The sequence below is a fragment of the Melanotaenia boesemani genome, chromosome 9, assembly GCF_017639745.1.
Source record: "Melanotaenia boesemani isolate fMelBoe1 chromosome 9, fMelBoe1.pri, whole genome shotgun sequence".
In the NCBI taxonomy this organism is placed as follows: domain Eukaryota; kingdom Metazoa; phylum Chordata; class Actinopteri; order Atheriniformes; family Melanotaeniidae; genus Melanotaenia; species Melanotaenia boesemani.
In genome coordinates this window covers 30,310,687-30,327,291 of record NC_055690.1, presented here as the reverse complement: position 1 = coordinate 30,327,291, position 16,605 = coordinate 30,310,687, and the positions used below count along the sequence as shown (strand labels likewise).

General features: G+C 40.3%; 1 protein-coding gene across 4 annotated transcripts in view; it reads right to left on the bottom strand.

Moving 5' to 3' along the window:
* Positions 1 to 3,224: 3,224 nt before the first annotated feature.
* Positions 3,225 to 16,605, bottom strand: part of LOC121645753 (unconventional myosin-Ic-like) — a 47,521-nt gene continuing 34,140 nt past the window's right edge. For all 4 annotated transcript variants that reach the window (XM_041994416.1, XM_041994419.1, XM_041994418.1 and 1 more), the window contains exons 12-32: positions 15,753 to 15,858; positions 15,126 to 15,206; positions 14,919 to 15,010; positions 14,733 to 14,827; positions 11,434 to 11,480; positions 11,262 to 11,342; positions 10,716 to 10,821; positions 9,898 to 10,015; positions 8,561 to 8,674; positions 8,395 to 8,471; positions 8,238 to 8,306; positions 8,066 to 8,150; positions 7,812 to 7,971; positions 7,644 to 7,727; positions 7,475 to 7,568; positions 6,617 to 6,672; positions 6,407 to 6,542; positions 6,241 to 6,311; positions 6,063 to 6,160; positions 5,879 to 5,978; positions 3,225 to 4,817 (exon numbers count right to left, since the gene is read on the bottom strand). In XM_041994416.1, the coding sequence (XP_041850350.1) occupies positions 4,791 to 4,817; positions 5,879 to 5,978; positions 6,063 to 6,160; positions 6,241 to 6,311; positions 6,407 to 6,542; positions 6,617 to 6,672; positions 7,475 to 7,568; positions 7,644 to 7,727; positions 7,812 to 7,971; positions 8,066 to 8,150; positions 8,238 to 8,306; positions 8,395 to 8,471; positions 8,561 to 8,674; positions 9,898 to 10,015; positions 10,716 to 10,821; positions 11,262 to 11,342; positions 11,434 to 11,480; positions 14,733 to 14,827; positions 14,919 to 15,010; positions 15,126 to 15,206; positions 15,753 to 15,858 (1,897 nt within the window). In that variant the 3' untranslated portion in view covers positions 3,225 to 4,790. The remainder of the gene's footprint in view (positions 4,818 to 5,878; positions 5,979 to 6,062; positions 6,161 to 6,240; positions 6,312 to 6,406; positions 6,543 to 6,616; positions 6,673 to 7,474; positions 7,569 to 7,643; positions 7,728 to 7,811; positions 7,972 to 8,065; positions 8,151 to 8,237; positions 8,307 to 8,394; positions 8,472 to 8,560; positions 8,675 to 9,897; positions 10,016 to 10,715; positions 10,822 to 11,261; positions 11,343 to 11,433; positions 11,481 to 14,732; positions 14,828 to 14,918; positions 15,011 to 15,125; positions 15,207 to 15,752; positions 15,859 to 16,605) is intronic.

The window sequence follows — 16,605 nt, the reverse complement described above, 5'->3', positions numbered from 1 at the left end:
TTGGTAAAAGCATTATATAGTGAACCAGTAGCAACCGTCAAAACAAATGGCATCCAGTCTCTCCTGTTTTGTTTTTATTATCCTACAAGCCAAGGATGCACATTTTCACTTAGAATTTTTATTCTTGCCCTGGAACTTCTTGTGCCGTACGGGCTCAAAAGACATAAAAGGTATCAGTGTTGGTGGCAATGAGTTTAAAGCCAGCTTGTATGACACATTTGGGCAGTTTTCCGGTTACAAGGTTAACTACAGTAAGAGCAAGGCCGTCCCACTTAACCATCTTACTTTTCAGTCATATTTGGACTCGGTGCCTTTCCAGTGGAATTCAAAAGACATAAAATATTTAGAAATTAAAATTAAATTTCCTGTTGTAAGGATATTTAAGTTAAATACACCAGATCTGCTCAAAACTGTAAGGCAGGACATTAAAAGGTGGACAGTGTTACCTTTGTCCGTGTGGGGTAGATCTGAAGTTATTAGAACGAATATACTACCAAGGCTGGCTTACTTTATGTCATCTATGCCACTTAAGTTTCTGCCAAGCTGGTTCAAGGAAGTAAACAAACTATTCTCTTGCTTCCTATGGAGAGCAAAAAATCTAGGATTAGTCATAAAAAACTAATAAACCCACGAGATAAAGGAGGAATATCCACCAGTACTACATAACTTATAACTCAAGATTGCTCTACATTGGGCTTATAATAAAGTGACAGAAGTTGTCAGTTGGGATGAGCTTGAAGAACAAATTTAACAAATATATAAAGCAGATTTATATTTACCAGTTTTGTGGTACAACCCGAAAGCCATTCCTAGGATGAACAATCTGCTGCTGCAATATTCATGTGAGATAATAAAGCTGCTACAGAAATGCTCGACCTTTAGTGGAACGTCTTTACCATTATGTCCATTATGGAGCAACTCTTTGTTTACCGCAGGGGGAAGAGCTCTCAAAAATAATCTGTGGCAGCAGTGCAATATAAAAAGTGTAGGGCAAGTGCTTTAAAATGGAAATGTAGTTCCTCTTACTGATCTGAAAACACAGCTCATTTTAAAAGATTGAATTTTTATCCTACTTGCAAATATGTGGCCCTGTGATGGACTGGTGACCTGTCCAGGTGAACCTGCCTCTCACCTGTTAAAATGCTGGGATAGGCTCCAGCTTTCCCCCGACCCGTAATGGACAAGGCGGTACAGATAATGAATGAATGAATGAATGAATGAATGAATGAATGAATGAACGAATGAATGAATGAATGAATGAACTTGCAAATAAAATCTATCATAAAGTCAATATTTTCTAAAGGTATGGACACAGGAAGTACGAGAGACTTAGAAGACAAACTAACGAGAATTGCTACCAGGAGGAGTGCAGTCTCAACAATATATAAGATCCGTCTTCTGAGGCAACTGACAGCAACTTTCAAACTAAGCTACAATGGGAAGGTGAGATAGGTATTCCTATTAGAAATAAATAGTGAGATGCTGTTTGTAAAAATAGTTCTTAAAAATATCCAAATGCATCAGATATAAAATTAATAATAATAAAATAAAAAAAAATACAGAACATATATTACACCATGCGCATTAAATAAAATAGATGATTTATCTAAATTGTGTTGGCATGGGTATGGAGCAGAGGGTACGTTGGTGCAGCTGCTGTGGTCCTGTCCTCTTGTAAAACGGTTCTGGTCAGATGCTCTAAAAAATGTATTGTGTCTTCATAAAATAGATGTTAAACCGTGTCCCATGTTTTATATTCTGGGTGTGAAAACTCCCACTGTACAATCAAAAGTAGTGTACATCATTACAAAGATGGCCTTTCTTTAGCAAAGTGTACACTTTTGATGAACAGGAAACATGTTAGCATGAAAAAACTGCTAACAGGACTTTACAGATCTGCCATCGATGGAACAACCTGCTCTATTTCTCTAAGAGTCTAAGTCATTCCTGTTGAATTTGACACTCCCTGGGACTTTATTAGATCTTATCTTGAGAAAGCTTGAACAGACTCAGCATATTTTTTTATTTTATTTTTGTTTTTTCTGCAGTAATATCTTGTACCAACCCCTAAAGTGGGTACTTGCTTTTGTTTTTTGTCTTCTAGTATTTGTATATTTTGTCTTGCGACCGTTTTGTGCGTTGATTTTAAGGTTCTTTCAGTAGTTTATAAATGTCTTAATGGTCTTGGAGCTTCTTATTTATCTGACTTACTTTTAAACTATCAGCCCTCGAGGACCGGTCCTCTGGTACTGGTCTTTTAGTTGTTCCAAGACTAAGGACCAAAACCTACGGTGAGGCGACCCTCGACTGTAGAACAGTCTTCCAGAGAACGTCAGAACTGCAGACTGTTGATGTTTTTAAAAAGAGGCTCTAGACCTTTTTAGCTTAGGTTTTAACTGAATTTGATCTTAATTTATTTTACATCATTTTCTTTTATATTATCTTATATTATCTTATATATATATATATATATATATACACACACACATTTATTGTAGGATGGGGGTTAACTGCTCTGTCTGCATGTGTATGGAGAGAGATAATGTTTTTTTTTAAATTGCTACTTTGATATGTGAAGGCTTGTTTTATTTAATATGCATAAATTGTTTTCATTATGTAAAGCACTTTGTGTGAATATTATGTATAATTTGTGGAAATCAAGCTGTCTATGCCACTTTTTTAAGTTTCACTGGCCAGCAATTCAGCCTCAAAGTGCAAAAACCCAACAGTTACATCTCAGACTCTCCAGGTCTCAGTTAGCATGCTAAATGTTAAAGTTTATGACAGTTATTAGAAAAGACTGAACAAGTGTGGTCTGTTTGGAAGTGTTGCAGGAGAAAGCATCTTCTTTCTAAAAAGAACATGGCAGCAAAGCTTGATGTTGCATCTGAACAAAACCACAAGACTCCTGGAATAAAACCTAAATCTTTTCAAAAGTAAACATGAAGCAGTTTGTATTAACAGTTTAAATTTATTTATCCAGATCTTAAGGATGATATTTTTAGTGTGTTGGTATAATTCTACATTGATTTGGTGCATACAGTAAGTCAGGACTGAAAACAGGAGTGTATCTGCAGATGAACAAACATTAAACTTGGTTTGACTAAAGTTCGTACAGAAATGAAGACTCTGTTCCGACAGCTGAAGAGGTATTTCTCAGATCTTACATCACTGTCCGACAAAGACACATCAACATGTTTACACCGAACACTAAAAGCTTTGTCTTCCCCCTTTTCACATCGTCACACCTCACCTACTTAAATCACTTGTTTTACAACACAAACTGTACAAATACATCTCCCCTCAAAATAAAGAGTCAGTAATTATTTCATATTAAACCATAAAAACAAAAAATCACAATAAATCAACCGGGTCTTTGGTTGGTGAGTCCTGCCTCGCCACATCGCCACATAGAGGAAGAGGAAGAAGGAAAACATCAGAAACGTTTCCGGCTTTTCTCCACCAGTCTTTGGTCTCACCGGCAGGTTTTAAGAGGTCAGAGTTTTAAAGATCTCCTTGGTGTAGAACTAAAAAAAGAGTGGCTCGTCTTCCTGGTAGGACATTAGAGACAAACCTGTTACCATTTCTAATAAATTTGATCTTGTTTATCCGACACAGCTGTTTCAGATGAAGCTAAGCTTCATGAGTTTGGCATCATCATCATTTACTCTTGGCAAGAAACTCCTTGTTTAAAAAAGAAACACATCTGTACAACACCGCCCTTTCCTTTTAGCTGAAATTAAGAAAAACTGCAGGTAAGTTTAATAAAATTTTAATCCAGTTCCACAAGTTCCCCGCTGGAAAACTTGGATTTTTCTAGATTAAGGAAAAAATAAGCGTAAGCTAGTTTATGTTGGTCAAAGGGCAGTCAGATTCAGGAGCGATGGCTCTCTGGAAAAAACAGCTACAGGTGGGTTATGGAGGCGTGGATGGAAGTAAGACAGATGTTGGAGTGTGATGTACGCACAGCTGCCATCAATCCGGTTCCTATTTACACTTTACTGGACTTATTCTGCTGTTGAATGCCATGGTTTTTGTTAAACCAACAATGAAACAGTGAAAGAAAAAAGCGTCTGAACTGCTGCACCTTCTTTCATTTCACCTTTTAAAAACTTTACTTCACCCACATCTCACATACTTATAGTTCTTTCCCTCACTTCAAACAGCAGATTTATAAGTCATGCATCATCTTTTTCATACAGATGTAGCATCCCTGTCCAATGGAAAAGTCCCCGCCCACTCAGCAGCCTCCACACCTTCAAGCTTCAACAACGAGCCATCTGTCCTGGTTAGAGAAGTAGTGTAAGAAGGACAATCAAGTCTCTTAGTCAAGCAGAAAAAGTCAACAGGAGAAAACAAAGGAAATGACAGATAACAGCTCACCCTGACTTTCAACACCCTCATTGTAGTCTCTGATTAAAAATCATATCTTTTTTTCCCCCAGATAAAGCACAATAAGCAGGCACGCTAGAAAAATGCATCACAAATATTTGTTATTCCTTGGCCTTGTATATAAAATCTGAATATTCAAACAGCAACTGTATTAATCCCAAAAATATAATATATAAACATAAATATATCAATTAGCTTTGCATGATTTTTTTTTTTATTTATTTATTTGTTTTTTTTTTTTTGTTTTGTTTTGTTTTGTTTTTTTGCATTTATTTTAAATTGGAAGCACAAGCCACCCAATGTGATGACAGCTGGCGTCTGATTGGCTTTGGCAGAGCACGGTCTGCAGTCATGTGATTGGAGGATGCCGGAGGTCTGGGGTTCCTGGTGTGTCTTCATCATCTGGAGTTCAGTCTGGGGGCCGTCTGGAAGAAAAGTCATCATAGAACATGAAACCAACCAGGTTGCAGCCCGGTTTAGTCCGACTCAACTTGGAGACTCCTCTTCATGTGTTTTAGCTGCAGTAACCGCTTTTTGCCATGTGAGGGCAGCACAAGAGGAAGTTATGTGAATTCTACACAAAAAATAAACAGTATAGTATTTTTGGCTAATGGCTTCTTTAATATAGAAAAAAATTGAGCTTTATTAGAACATAAAAACACCGGCAACTTTATCAGGAACACCTGTTCAATTGATTTATACACAAATATCTAATCAGCCAATCACATGGCAGCAACTCAATGCATTTAGTCATGTAGACACGGTTAAGGTCAAACTACACATCAGAATTAGGGAGAAAGGAGATTCATGTAGCTTTGAATGTGACACGGTTGTTGGTCTGAGTATTTCAGAAACTGCGGATCTCCTGGAATTTTTAACACCCCTGTCTCCAGGGTTTTCAGAGAATGGTCTGGAGAAGAAAAAATATCCAGTGGGCCCAGCAAGAATGGGCCGACTGGTTAGAGATGATAGAAAGACAACAGGGAGTCTTGGTTCCAACCAAGGTCTGCAGAATAGCACCTCTGAATACACAACCCGTCCAACTTTGAAGCAGATGGGCTACAGCAGCAGAAGACCACACTGGGTGCCTCCTGTCAGCTAAGAACAAGAAACTGAGGCTATAATTCACACAGACTCACCAACACTGGACAACAGAAGATGGAGAAACATTGCTGGTCTGACGAGTCTTAATTTCAGCTCCACATTCAGATGATAGGCTCAGAAAACAACATGAAAACATGGATCCATCCTGCCTTGTATTAATGGTTTCTGCTGCTGCAACTGTGCTATCATGTCATCATGGAGTAAAATCTCTGAGGAATGTTTCCAACATCTTGTTGAATCTATGACACCAAGAACTAAAGCAGTTCTAAAGGAAAAAGGGGTCCAATCTGGTACTAGCAAAGTGGACCTGATAAAGTCTGATAAAACTCTAACAGATTAACTAACAGATACATTTCTGCAGGACTCGGCTCATAAAACTCACCACAGACAGGTGTCCGTTCTTGGCCTTGGCCACCAGCAGTTCGGATCCGGGCGTGAAGTCTATGATCCCTTCTTTACCCTGAGCTGCTGTAAACTTTATGCTGCAGAGCAACATGTGACAGGAAGATGTTAAGAGCTGCTGCATCTGGAACATCAGCACATACGGTGTCTGCGCTGCCTCTCACCTGCCCTGGTTGATGTTGATGCTGTTGATTTTATCAGAGCAGATGGCGATCTTGGTCAAGGTCTCGATCACATGGTCACTCTGCAACACAACGTCACCCTGGGAGGAAACCACAGAGCAGTGAGCACCCTCACACACAACGAAACCATGAAAAGTTACAGAAGCATCCTCGGTTTCACCTTCTGTTTGTTGTCTTCACTGGGAACATGCAGAACGAACAGGCCGTCGCTGAGAGAGCTGACAGAGATTCCTGAAGAGAAAGGTTAAATCAAATACAGATAAACCTGTAAATCTTCACGTAATCAGCAGTTTCATTCAACACAGGAACAGGCTCTGAGTTTGGACCTTTCAGGGTTCCGTAGTCGATGCGCTGTTTGAGTTTTCCCTCCTCTATGATGACGGCGAAGTTGGCGGTGAGCAGCAGCTGGCGGGACCGAGCCTTGTAGCCTTTCCTGTCGTACTTGGTGACTGGAACTGCGTACTGTAATTAGAGAAGACGCAGTTGAACACACTCTTCTCACACACACTCACTCACACTCTCTGAGCTTCACTCACCTTCATCTTCTCGCTGCCCAGAGCCTGCAGCACCTTGGGGTTGATGTCCTCACCATCTGAGCAGGATGACAAACAATGAATCATTATAACCCTTAAAACTCAGTCATATTCTCCATTTTTGGTCGGCCTTTTTTTCAATAAAAAAAACTACATGTAGAAGCTCAACCATTTTAAGCGCATTCAACATCCAGACATTTCTTCAGCACAGCCTCAGTTGTCAAATTATGAGGCTAAAATGTTGTTAAATGAATGTATCAATAGATATAGCAGCATAAAGGCCGACCAGAACAAGAAAACAGGATTTATTACGAGCAGAACTTTGTAGAAAAAACACACAGATCTGCAGTGACCAAGCCTTTTCACTCGTCTTAATTTTTAGGAGAAAAAATATTGGCATTGAAACAAACACACGACAGGAACAATTTATATATTTACACTTTTTCCCTCCAGCTGTTTTAGCTATTTACAGTTATTTATGCTACTATTTACCTACGACCCTCACAAAAGCAACTCCAGCTCAGCAGCATTTTTATGCCACTGTGCATCAAAAACATCTTCTTGCCTTTAATCCAGTTGTAGAGGAGCATTATTTTTCTTATTTTCAGAAACACATAGAACTTTCTGTTCACTTCTGATTGGACCTTACTGTCATCTAAGCTATCTGATTGGTTGACAGTAAGCAGCTTCATCATTATTATTAATCATTGTGAATTTATCATTTAGAGCCTCTGAATAAACCTGCATTTTGTGGCTGGATTGTAAACCTCCTGGATGGGATATAAATCCTTGGAAAACCTCCACAGAGTTACACACTACTGTTGTTTTAAAGGTTAAAGCATGTAGAGCACTGACACTTACTGAGCCTGGTGCTGACGAATAGTTTGGGGACGCTCTGCGGGTAGTTGTCCTTCTTATCCTTGAAGATTTCACTGGCGATCATCTTCTGCTCCATCTGACCAGATAAGATCCACAACCGTGAAGCAAAGGAATCAGCTAAAGGAACCAGTCTTGCTGGGACATTTCTCACCTGATGTTTCCACTCAGGACTGATCTTCTTGCAGTAGCTCCACACCATGTTCTGCATGCACATCTTACGCAAATGCTCCGATGCCTGAAGACACAGATGGAGTTTTCATAGCTACAGCCCCCCCACTAAAGCTTTAAGTACAGAAGAAAACAAAGAAAGCCGTCCCACCTCGGTGAGAGCAGCCGGAGGTGTCGGCCAGCTCTTGTCCAGGACGTTCTTTGGCAGGTTTTTGCGCAGCTTCATGAGGAAGGAATAGCGCACGTAATCCAGGAAATACTCGTTCTCTGGACAGCGCTCCTTGTGGCGGTAGATAAAGCCTTTAATGAACCTGAGTAGAGATTTTAACAGAATTTTCAGCCAAATATTGACACACACACTTGCTCTCTAACTGTATTGCACCATTAGTCTTGTGTGGTCCTCACCTGCGGATAGTGTCAGCTGCTTGCCGCCTGCGCTGGGCCTTCCTCCTGGCCAGGATGCCCCTCCACCACGCCTGGACCCCGATAGCTGCAGGGACAACAGACATATAATCCTGCTGCACTCTGTTTGATGTCACACTTCTACATTAGACACAAGTAAACCGTGGCTTCCTACCTGAGCTTCTGAGTTTTTGGTATTTGGACTTCTGGCTGTAGCTCTTCCATCCGGCCTGTAGTTTGGTGGCTGTGAGATGACAAACAGAGACATAAACAGCTGAAATCTGCAGCTGTAGAACAGATAACTTGTTTGTCTTTACATCATTCAGTCTTACCAAGACCATGCTTCCTGGTCTCCAGCGCATCCTCAGTGGCAAACAGAGTCTTTGGGAAGCGGATGAAGATTTTGGATCTGGAAGTTTAGAAAGCAAATCTTCTATCACTTGAACACAAAGTCAAGAACAAGTCATGTAATTTTGTCTGAGACATTGTGAAGCTGACCTTCCCAGTTTGTACTCCTCAGGTTTGTATCCCAAATGTTTCACAAGCGTGGACACCCCATCAGACAGCTTCCCCTCCCAGTTAGGCCACGTGTCCGGACACAGCGACTTGTACCTGAACACACACACAAGTAAACACCAAAAATGTTGGTTTGGTTTGCATATAAAGTCTGAAGGTTTGAGGGACTCTGACTCTAAGATACCACCACTGAGACAACATCTGCACAGCATCTGTTGCATTATAACCTTTCTCTGCCTGCCTGTAATGATATATGTAATCTTTTTATTACTTTTAAAAATCTTTTGATAATTACAGAATTATCAGAATCAAGATATGTATGTCACTGTGTCTGAGTAAAATCACCTGGAAAACAGTAGAAAATGTAAATAACCATTTACATTTTCTACTGTTTCAGAGAATTTACTCCTAAAGGAAAACCTAATTACTTTCAGAGAAAACCAGAAGATAACAGCTAAATTCATTTAAGAATGAGTAAAGTAATATCTGATGAGGAACTGTGCTAAAATAGAAGGTAAAAAAGTAAACCTGAGCAGTTTACCAGGTGTTTAAATAGAGGTATTAGAGGTAAATATCTCAGGAAGCCATCGGCCGATGCTGATGATGGACACCTCTATCAATGGTCAGAGTCAGGAGAATCCAGGGATAGACCCCACATTCACCTTAGAAACACCATGAGGATCCAGAAAGAAGTGAAGCCCAAGATAGTTTATGATAGGAGGAGTCAGTACTTCACTATACAACCTCCTTCATCTCCATGGAAACGAGCAGGACGTTTAGAATTTATTTCAAACCAGAATCGTAGGAGAACACAGCAGAGTTTTTAGAGCTAGAATCAAACTTTTCACCATGAACCAGCAAAAGTAAGACATGATTTCTGATTCTAGCTGCTAGCTCCAGAGTTTCTGTCCCACAGTGATGAGACAGACATCTTTGTAAGCAGCAGAGCCTCTGCTTTCATACAACATCTGGTTTGTTTGGTTTGCTTAGTAGAAGCTCTAAAGTGGACAGAGCTGTTCTCATGTTTTTGTTACATTTCCATTTAATTTCTTGGGGTGTGAACAGTGTTTGGTTTGGAAGTCAATGCTTGGTAGAGACTTTTAGCTTAGTTTCTCTCCGTCATGTTGCAATGCTACATGTCAGGATTGGTGCTTCCTAGAGTGTGCAAACATCTTCTGTACTGCTTGAATTTCATGGCGCTCCCAGTACAGGTGGCTCTCGTCAAGAAGATGTCAAAAATGTAAAAAACAAACAAAAACAAAAATAAAAATACATGACTTTATTTGAAATATAAGTTATTTTTGTGACTAGCTGATCACCTTTGTAGGAAGACCTCGTAGCGCCGTCTGTAAGCAAAGCCGGCCCTCCTCACCCTCAGGTTCTCCATCAGTCCCAGATACTTGACCTGGTGACGGATCAAAACCTCGTCAAATCGACCTGGGACAGAGGAGGAGGGGAGGGGAGGGAGAGATCAGGGTCAAATCACAGTGAGAAAAATGGACAAAATGAACCAGAGAGAACCAGTAAATGCTAAGCAGCAGTAGGAGTGAGTGAGGACAGAGGAACAGTGTGGAAGCAACAAAAGGCCGAGTGTAGACGGAAACAAAGGCCGAGCCGATATACTGACGACCACACGAAGTTACGATGCATCTCCTGATACAGCACAAAACAAACTGTTTGGGTTGGAATGACCATGATGTTTGTGGGGAACAAGCTTCTTCTGCAGTGTTTATGAAACCAGCCACAGAAGCTGATCTAGGATCTACATTTCAGGAAGTTCATACCAATGGATTTATTTCTCTTTATCATATTTAAATTAAATTTAGTTAAAGCAAACACAAGCAGTCAGATGGACTTTGTAAAGACCTTATGAATTCATTTCTGTTTGTAAAACAAAAATATTTAAAACTGTGATGAGATTTTAACATGATTTCTTCATTACTGGTGAAACTTGACAATTCTACAATTTAGTTTCTGCATTAATCACAACTCCTGCTCCTACTGCCTCATCCAGAGGAAAGAAAACACCTAATAAGTTCTGGTTTTGGGTAAAAGTGACAAACAGAAAATCGTATTTGTACTGTCGGATCCTCAGCGTGAGTTTGTAAACTAGAATCAGCAGGAATCGACATCTTACCTGCTTGTTTGGAGTCATTGGGCTTGATGCAGCGGACGTACGACGGCTCCTTCGACATGAGGATCTCCATGAGTTTCGCCAGACTTGCTTTGAACTGGGTGGCCGCCTTGAGGGGCAGACAAACGGACAGAGAACGGAGAAGAGCTTGTTAGTACGCGATGAAGGACGATGAAGAGGCTGGCAGTCAGTATGGGCAGGGATGAAGAGGTGAGGAGCGAGTGGAAGCCTGAAGGGAGGAGGGGATGACCTAAGAAGAGCTACGTAAGCAGAGCGGCTGACGCAGCCGAACACTGGGCCCAGTGTGGACAACTGGGATGCTAACCGGCCAGCCTGTGACAGGACCCTGCATCAGCATGTGTGTCTGTGTGAGAGAAATGTGTGCAGGGCATTCCTCGATGAGTGGGCAGCCACAGAAAATCCCCATCTGACCGCCCACTCAGCACCATGGAGGGTAAACACACCGCTGTTTGTTGTCCTGGAAAGATGCTGGGAGGCATGGAGGGATTTATAAATGGGGAAAACCTCCCACACTGTTAGGTATCTCACCGTGTCTGGACGTTTCTTGTCACTCAGCTCTTCTCGGTCAAAACTCTGCGTCAGGATCTTGTTCTCTGACATGCACATGACCTGCAGACACACACACACATGTGGAGAAAATGCTGAACATCTACACATCATGAGGCAGAGAATATTCCATTTCTTCCCAACTCAGTCTCACCTCCTTCAAGTTCCTGAAGAGCAGGTCATTGTTCTTGTCCAAAAACCCTGAAAGAGAGGAGATGCTGATTTAATTTTCATAAATCTGATAATAACGTCTGATCCCTTTCCAGTGACACAGAACTACATATACCATAACGTTTTACATATCAACCTTTTTTTGTAATTAGTGTTATAGTTTCCATACAGCTCTGGTATGATCCCTGATGGACAATCCATCTGTGCTGCTCTGCTGTAAAAGAATTCACCTCCACAGATTAAACATCAGATCTGTTGCGATTCACTAAATTATCTGAACAGGCTTTAACTGAATATAATAGAGAAAATTCAGTTAAAACTTTAAAAGCTCATGGAGCTGGAATCAACCAGGATTTCAGCTGAAGTCATATTAACAGCAACTAGAATATCAGTAACATTACTGATTTGAGGTTATAGATGGATTCAGCTCTCAGAACATCACGGTTCTCATTTCTAAGTAGTGACTACGAAGTAGATCGGTGGTAAAAGAACAAAAAAGACTTTAAACTGAACTTTAATGATAGTTTGGGAACTAAGAGAACAACTTTTCTTTTCTTATGCCCATCTGTCTCAATATTCCCGAGCCTCCGAGCGATCCTGGGAGAGCGACTTGATCTGATCATCTGCTCCAGACAGGAAGTCTGGATCCATGCTGTGACCGTCTCTGTCTGGAATCTAATTAAATCTGTTTATATTAAAAATTCTCTGTTAAAAACCAGAAGAAGAGGAGAGATGAGGATGTGTTGCTCCTGTTTCAGATGTAATTCTCAGGTGGGCGAGGGTGCTATGCCTGACTACTCAAAACTCATCTTTTTAAAAGTTCTTTTAATGTTCATACTTGACAATTACTTGCATGTTATTGTTTGCTCATCTAATTTTAAATATTTGTATGGCTGTTTTTTTTTTACTATCTATTTGTATGTAAAGAGCCTTTGAATATCTGAAGCAATCAATGAATAAAATGTGTTATTGTTAATACTGCTGTACAGGATGATCTTTGGTCATGTGTGAAGCTACACTACATGTCGGAAATGGCGGCAACTTGTCCAACATTTTATCTGTTCCACTTGACCTGGACCTTAAAAGCTGTCTGGGTTTTCCAGACCTTCATGTTTTCAATGCTGAACATCAGAGACGTTATAAGCTGCTAACTTCTGCTGCCTGGAAAAATAGCCTGCTCTCTTGGATTAAGGACAAAGAAGTCCTGGCACAATGTCATAATGGAGTTTATTCGGAACAAGAAGGTTTCCTGTCTGCTGCATTCATCAGTGGAGGCTTTCTCCTCGGCTCTGAGGTCCCAGATCCGGTGCAGCCATTGTTTCTTCTAATCTACCAATAAGGAGGTGGTGGACAACGTGGGAGAGTGAAACTGACTTGTTTTACGATGTAGCTGTTGAGTCTGAGCTGCTTCTTTTTTCCTTTGTTAGTCTTAAAAGAATTTATAAACTTTACTAAAAGTTTTTCTCTTCTTTCAGCATCTACGTCCCAACTTTAGTAAAATGCATTTTTGTTTATAATTAAAAAACATTTTAAAGCTTTAATAATTTCACATGTCAACTTTACACTGATTTCAATTTAAATTAAAGTTTTTTTCTGTTCGTGTTTCACACTGAAACTTTCCTGTAAACAGGTTTGTAGAAATGAAAGGGGAAAAAAAGTTAAGTTTAGACTGGAAGGCGATCAGATGTTCTGATCCTTTCATACTCAGATTATTATTAGATTATCAACTTGAATTCATCATGAGAGCTGATGATGTGCAGGTTTATGTCCTCCATGTTTTATTTCATTTAAATGTTATTTATAATTCTATTCAATTATTGTAATTTATTTGTTAAATGCACTTCATAGAAATTTTTTTTCATTTATTTATTTATTCTAATTTTACTGAAAATGAAAATGTTTGTACTTGTCAGTTTTTGACACTTTTGTTGTTTTTCTTGTTTAATTGTTTGTTTTTATGTCTTTTTTTATTTTTATTTTTATCCCTGATATACAGAACTTTCTTTCAGCTGGGGTTGTTGTTAACATGCTTTATAAATAAAGTTTATGTGATACCAGTTATTTAAAAATCCCCTCAGGAAAACTAGTAAAACCTAGAAACTAGAAAAAGTATTTTTTATTTTAGTTACATTTTATTAGCTACCAGCCATGACTAGTTAGTGTACATTTACTTTTTCACCCTATCATTTCACCATAAATGAACCTTAACCATCACAACCAGAACCAGGTCTTAAGGCTGAGTCTAAAGCCAGGTCTTAGAGTTTCAAAACCTGAGATCTCCCACTTGGGGGATTTTGAGAATGGATGGTGTCAAAACTGCCATTTTGGAATCCTCACCTGATCTGTATGCACTAAAGCTTCTTTCATTTTGTTCTGCTTCTCTTTATCAGAGTTGATCCTTGCTTAGACACTATTCTATTCTATTCTATTCTACAGTCATTTAGCTGACGCCTTTCTCCAAAGTGACTTACATCTAGGAGATAAGGGTCAGATATTGTACGATGAGCTGACAGAGCTTTAGAGGTAAAGCTGCATAATTTAAAAGGGAAATTCATGTTCAACCTGAAAGAGTGTGTTTTTTAACCCTTAAGACCAGGGATGGGATGACACGTGGCATTTTACCTTTCTGGCAACATATTGAGTGTAAACGCCCATTTATGCTCCCTTACATACATAAATAGAAACGTCCATTTCAAACGTTGTCGTACATCGATGTCTTCACGTGTGTTTTGTGTGGCCATGGGTGTGAAGTCAGTTCCTCCACTAGTGGGCAGTGCTAAGTTCAGAGTTCACTCCCGCGAGCCGCCATCAGTTTCAGACACCGTTTGGCAGCGGTAATGCGTTGCTATAAAGTTGTTTCCAACCGCCCACCACACCCTAAACATTCGCATATAGTCTTTTTTCATAAGCTCACACAATTTCTAAATTTGTGGTGCTCGTCTTTATTCTTCTTCTTCTGGCTTGTTTCTTTCCCTGGTCGCATGTGAGCTATTCTGCTCAGCACTGCCTCCATGATTTCCGGTGGTATCCCTCCGTCTTGACTGATAGCTAAGCTACCTGAAAACGGACCAAATTACACGCGTAATTTGTTAGAGATCATTATGAGATTTTTGAGCAGAGGCCTAAAAAATAGGCACAGGACTCAAAGGATTAACCTTGAAAAATCACTTTTTTGATTGTGGACAGATTTACTGTCTTCATGTTCGCCAGAAGTCATTAAAAGCTGGTGTGTAATCAGAGTTTTCTTCCCGACCATGGCAGTAAAGATAAATAAAAACTCACCGTTGACATTATAGTTGACCTCTCCAGCGTAGTGCAGCAGTCTGAATTCATCTCGGCCCATTACCTTCCGAGTCTTTCCATCTGCCAGCTTGTGACTGCAGGAACACACAAACACACATTTAATACAAACAGCTCAGGTTTAAGGACTGTGAAACCAAAGTGGGATCAGCTAAGAATCAAACTAACGTGACGAAGTGAGGGTGTCCTCCAACAGTGTCCTCCAACTTCTCCAGGAAGGTGGTATCACTGGCATCTCCGGGCCTCAGACACTCCTCATCCTGAAAACAGCAAAAAAAAAAAAAAAATTTCATCCATCCAGTTTCAGGAAAGGTTACCAGGACTCTTTGAGGATGCCAGGAAGCATCAGACAAGAAGGTCACTATGTCTCCTCACCAGGATGGAGATGATGCCCTTAAACTTCTCTTCTACCAGGTCACAGATGATCTTGTTGTTGAAATATTGGACTGGTTCCCACTGAAAAGAAACAAGTGAGCACATTGACAATAGCCTAATAATCTGGTTTTATTTGTTTTTGCTTTGTTTTTTTGACACATCAAAGCAGAAACACTGAGAGCTGATTTTAAACCCAACAGCTGTTACATGAGCAAACCCTCAACAATCCACAGAATGCCAGAAATGCTGCCACGCACACACCCTCACCCACGTCTACATGGACACACACATGCTCATGAACACAGAGTTCCACTGGCTGAGTGTATGTTAGCGCTGTCACACAATTTCCACAGATATGACAGAGTACCGGCCCACGGCCCTCATGTCACATCATAATGGGCCCTTTGAGAGGTGAGTCCAAGTTTCTCCCACAACCTGTTTGTTGTCTGGACACATGAATTTATGTTAGACAAGTAGCACTTGTCCCAGCGAGGCAGGACAAAAATACACAATGTAGAGAATAAAAATGGGAGCTTTCAGAGGAGAAATGGCACAAAGATGAAAAACAAAACCTAAGGACATCTTTTAAGACGAGGACAGAGGTGTCAAGAATGAAAAACAACTGACCGTGATGCCTTCAGACTCATATTCCTCCTGCTCCGACTTGAGGGTGAGTTCGATGAACAGCTGCTGCAGCTTCTCATTGCAGTAGTTGATGCAGAACTGCTCGAAGCTGCAAAGCAACCGACAGGTCATCGTTTTTAGGACATTCACTTTAGAGGTAAAAAAATGCAACCCCAGTTCTAAAAACATTGGGACACTGTAAAATGTAAACAAATACAGTATGCAATAATTTACTAATCTCATCAACCCACATTTTATTCCCAGTAGAACATAAACATCATGCCAGATGTTAACACTGAGACATTTTACTGTTTGAGTTCATTTTAAATCTGATGTTAGCAACACATCTGTAAAAAGTAGTTTCAGGGTAAAGTTTAGCATCGTGTAGCATCCCCTCGTCCCAGAGAAAGTAGGCTTCGTCAAGAAGAGGTTATAATGCAACATCTGCCTGGAAACATCTGGGAAGTGAGGAGACCAGTTGCTGGAGTTTTAGGAGAGGAATGTTGTCCCATTCTGGTCTGATCCCGTAGCTGCTCTACAGTCCTGAACCTTCACTGCTAGATTTTTGCTTCCATGATGCTCCAGATGTTTTGTATTGGTGAAAGGTATGGACTGCAGGCAGGCCTGTTCAGCAGCCAGACTCTTCTCCTGTGAAGCCATGCTGTTGTGACGGATGCAGGATGTGGTTTGTCTTGCTGAAATCTGCAAGGCCTTCGCTAGAAGAGACGTCTGGATAGGAGCAGATGCTGGTCTAAAACCTTCATGTACTTTTCAGTGTTGATCTTTTCCATTATACACTATAGCTGGTTGGATCTTTAAAGTTCTCACAATTTTATATTTCGGATTGGTGAACCTA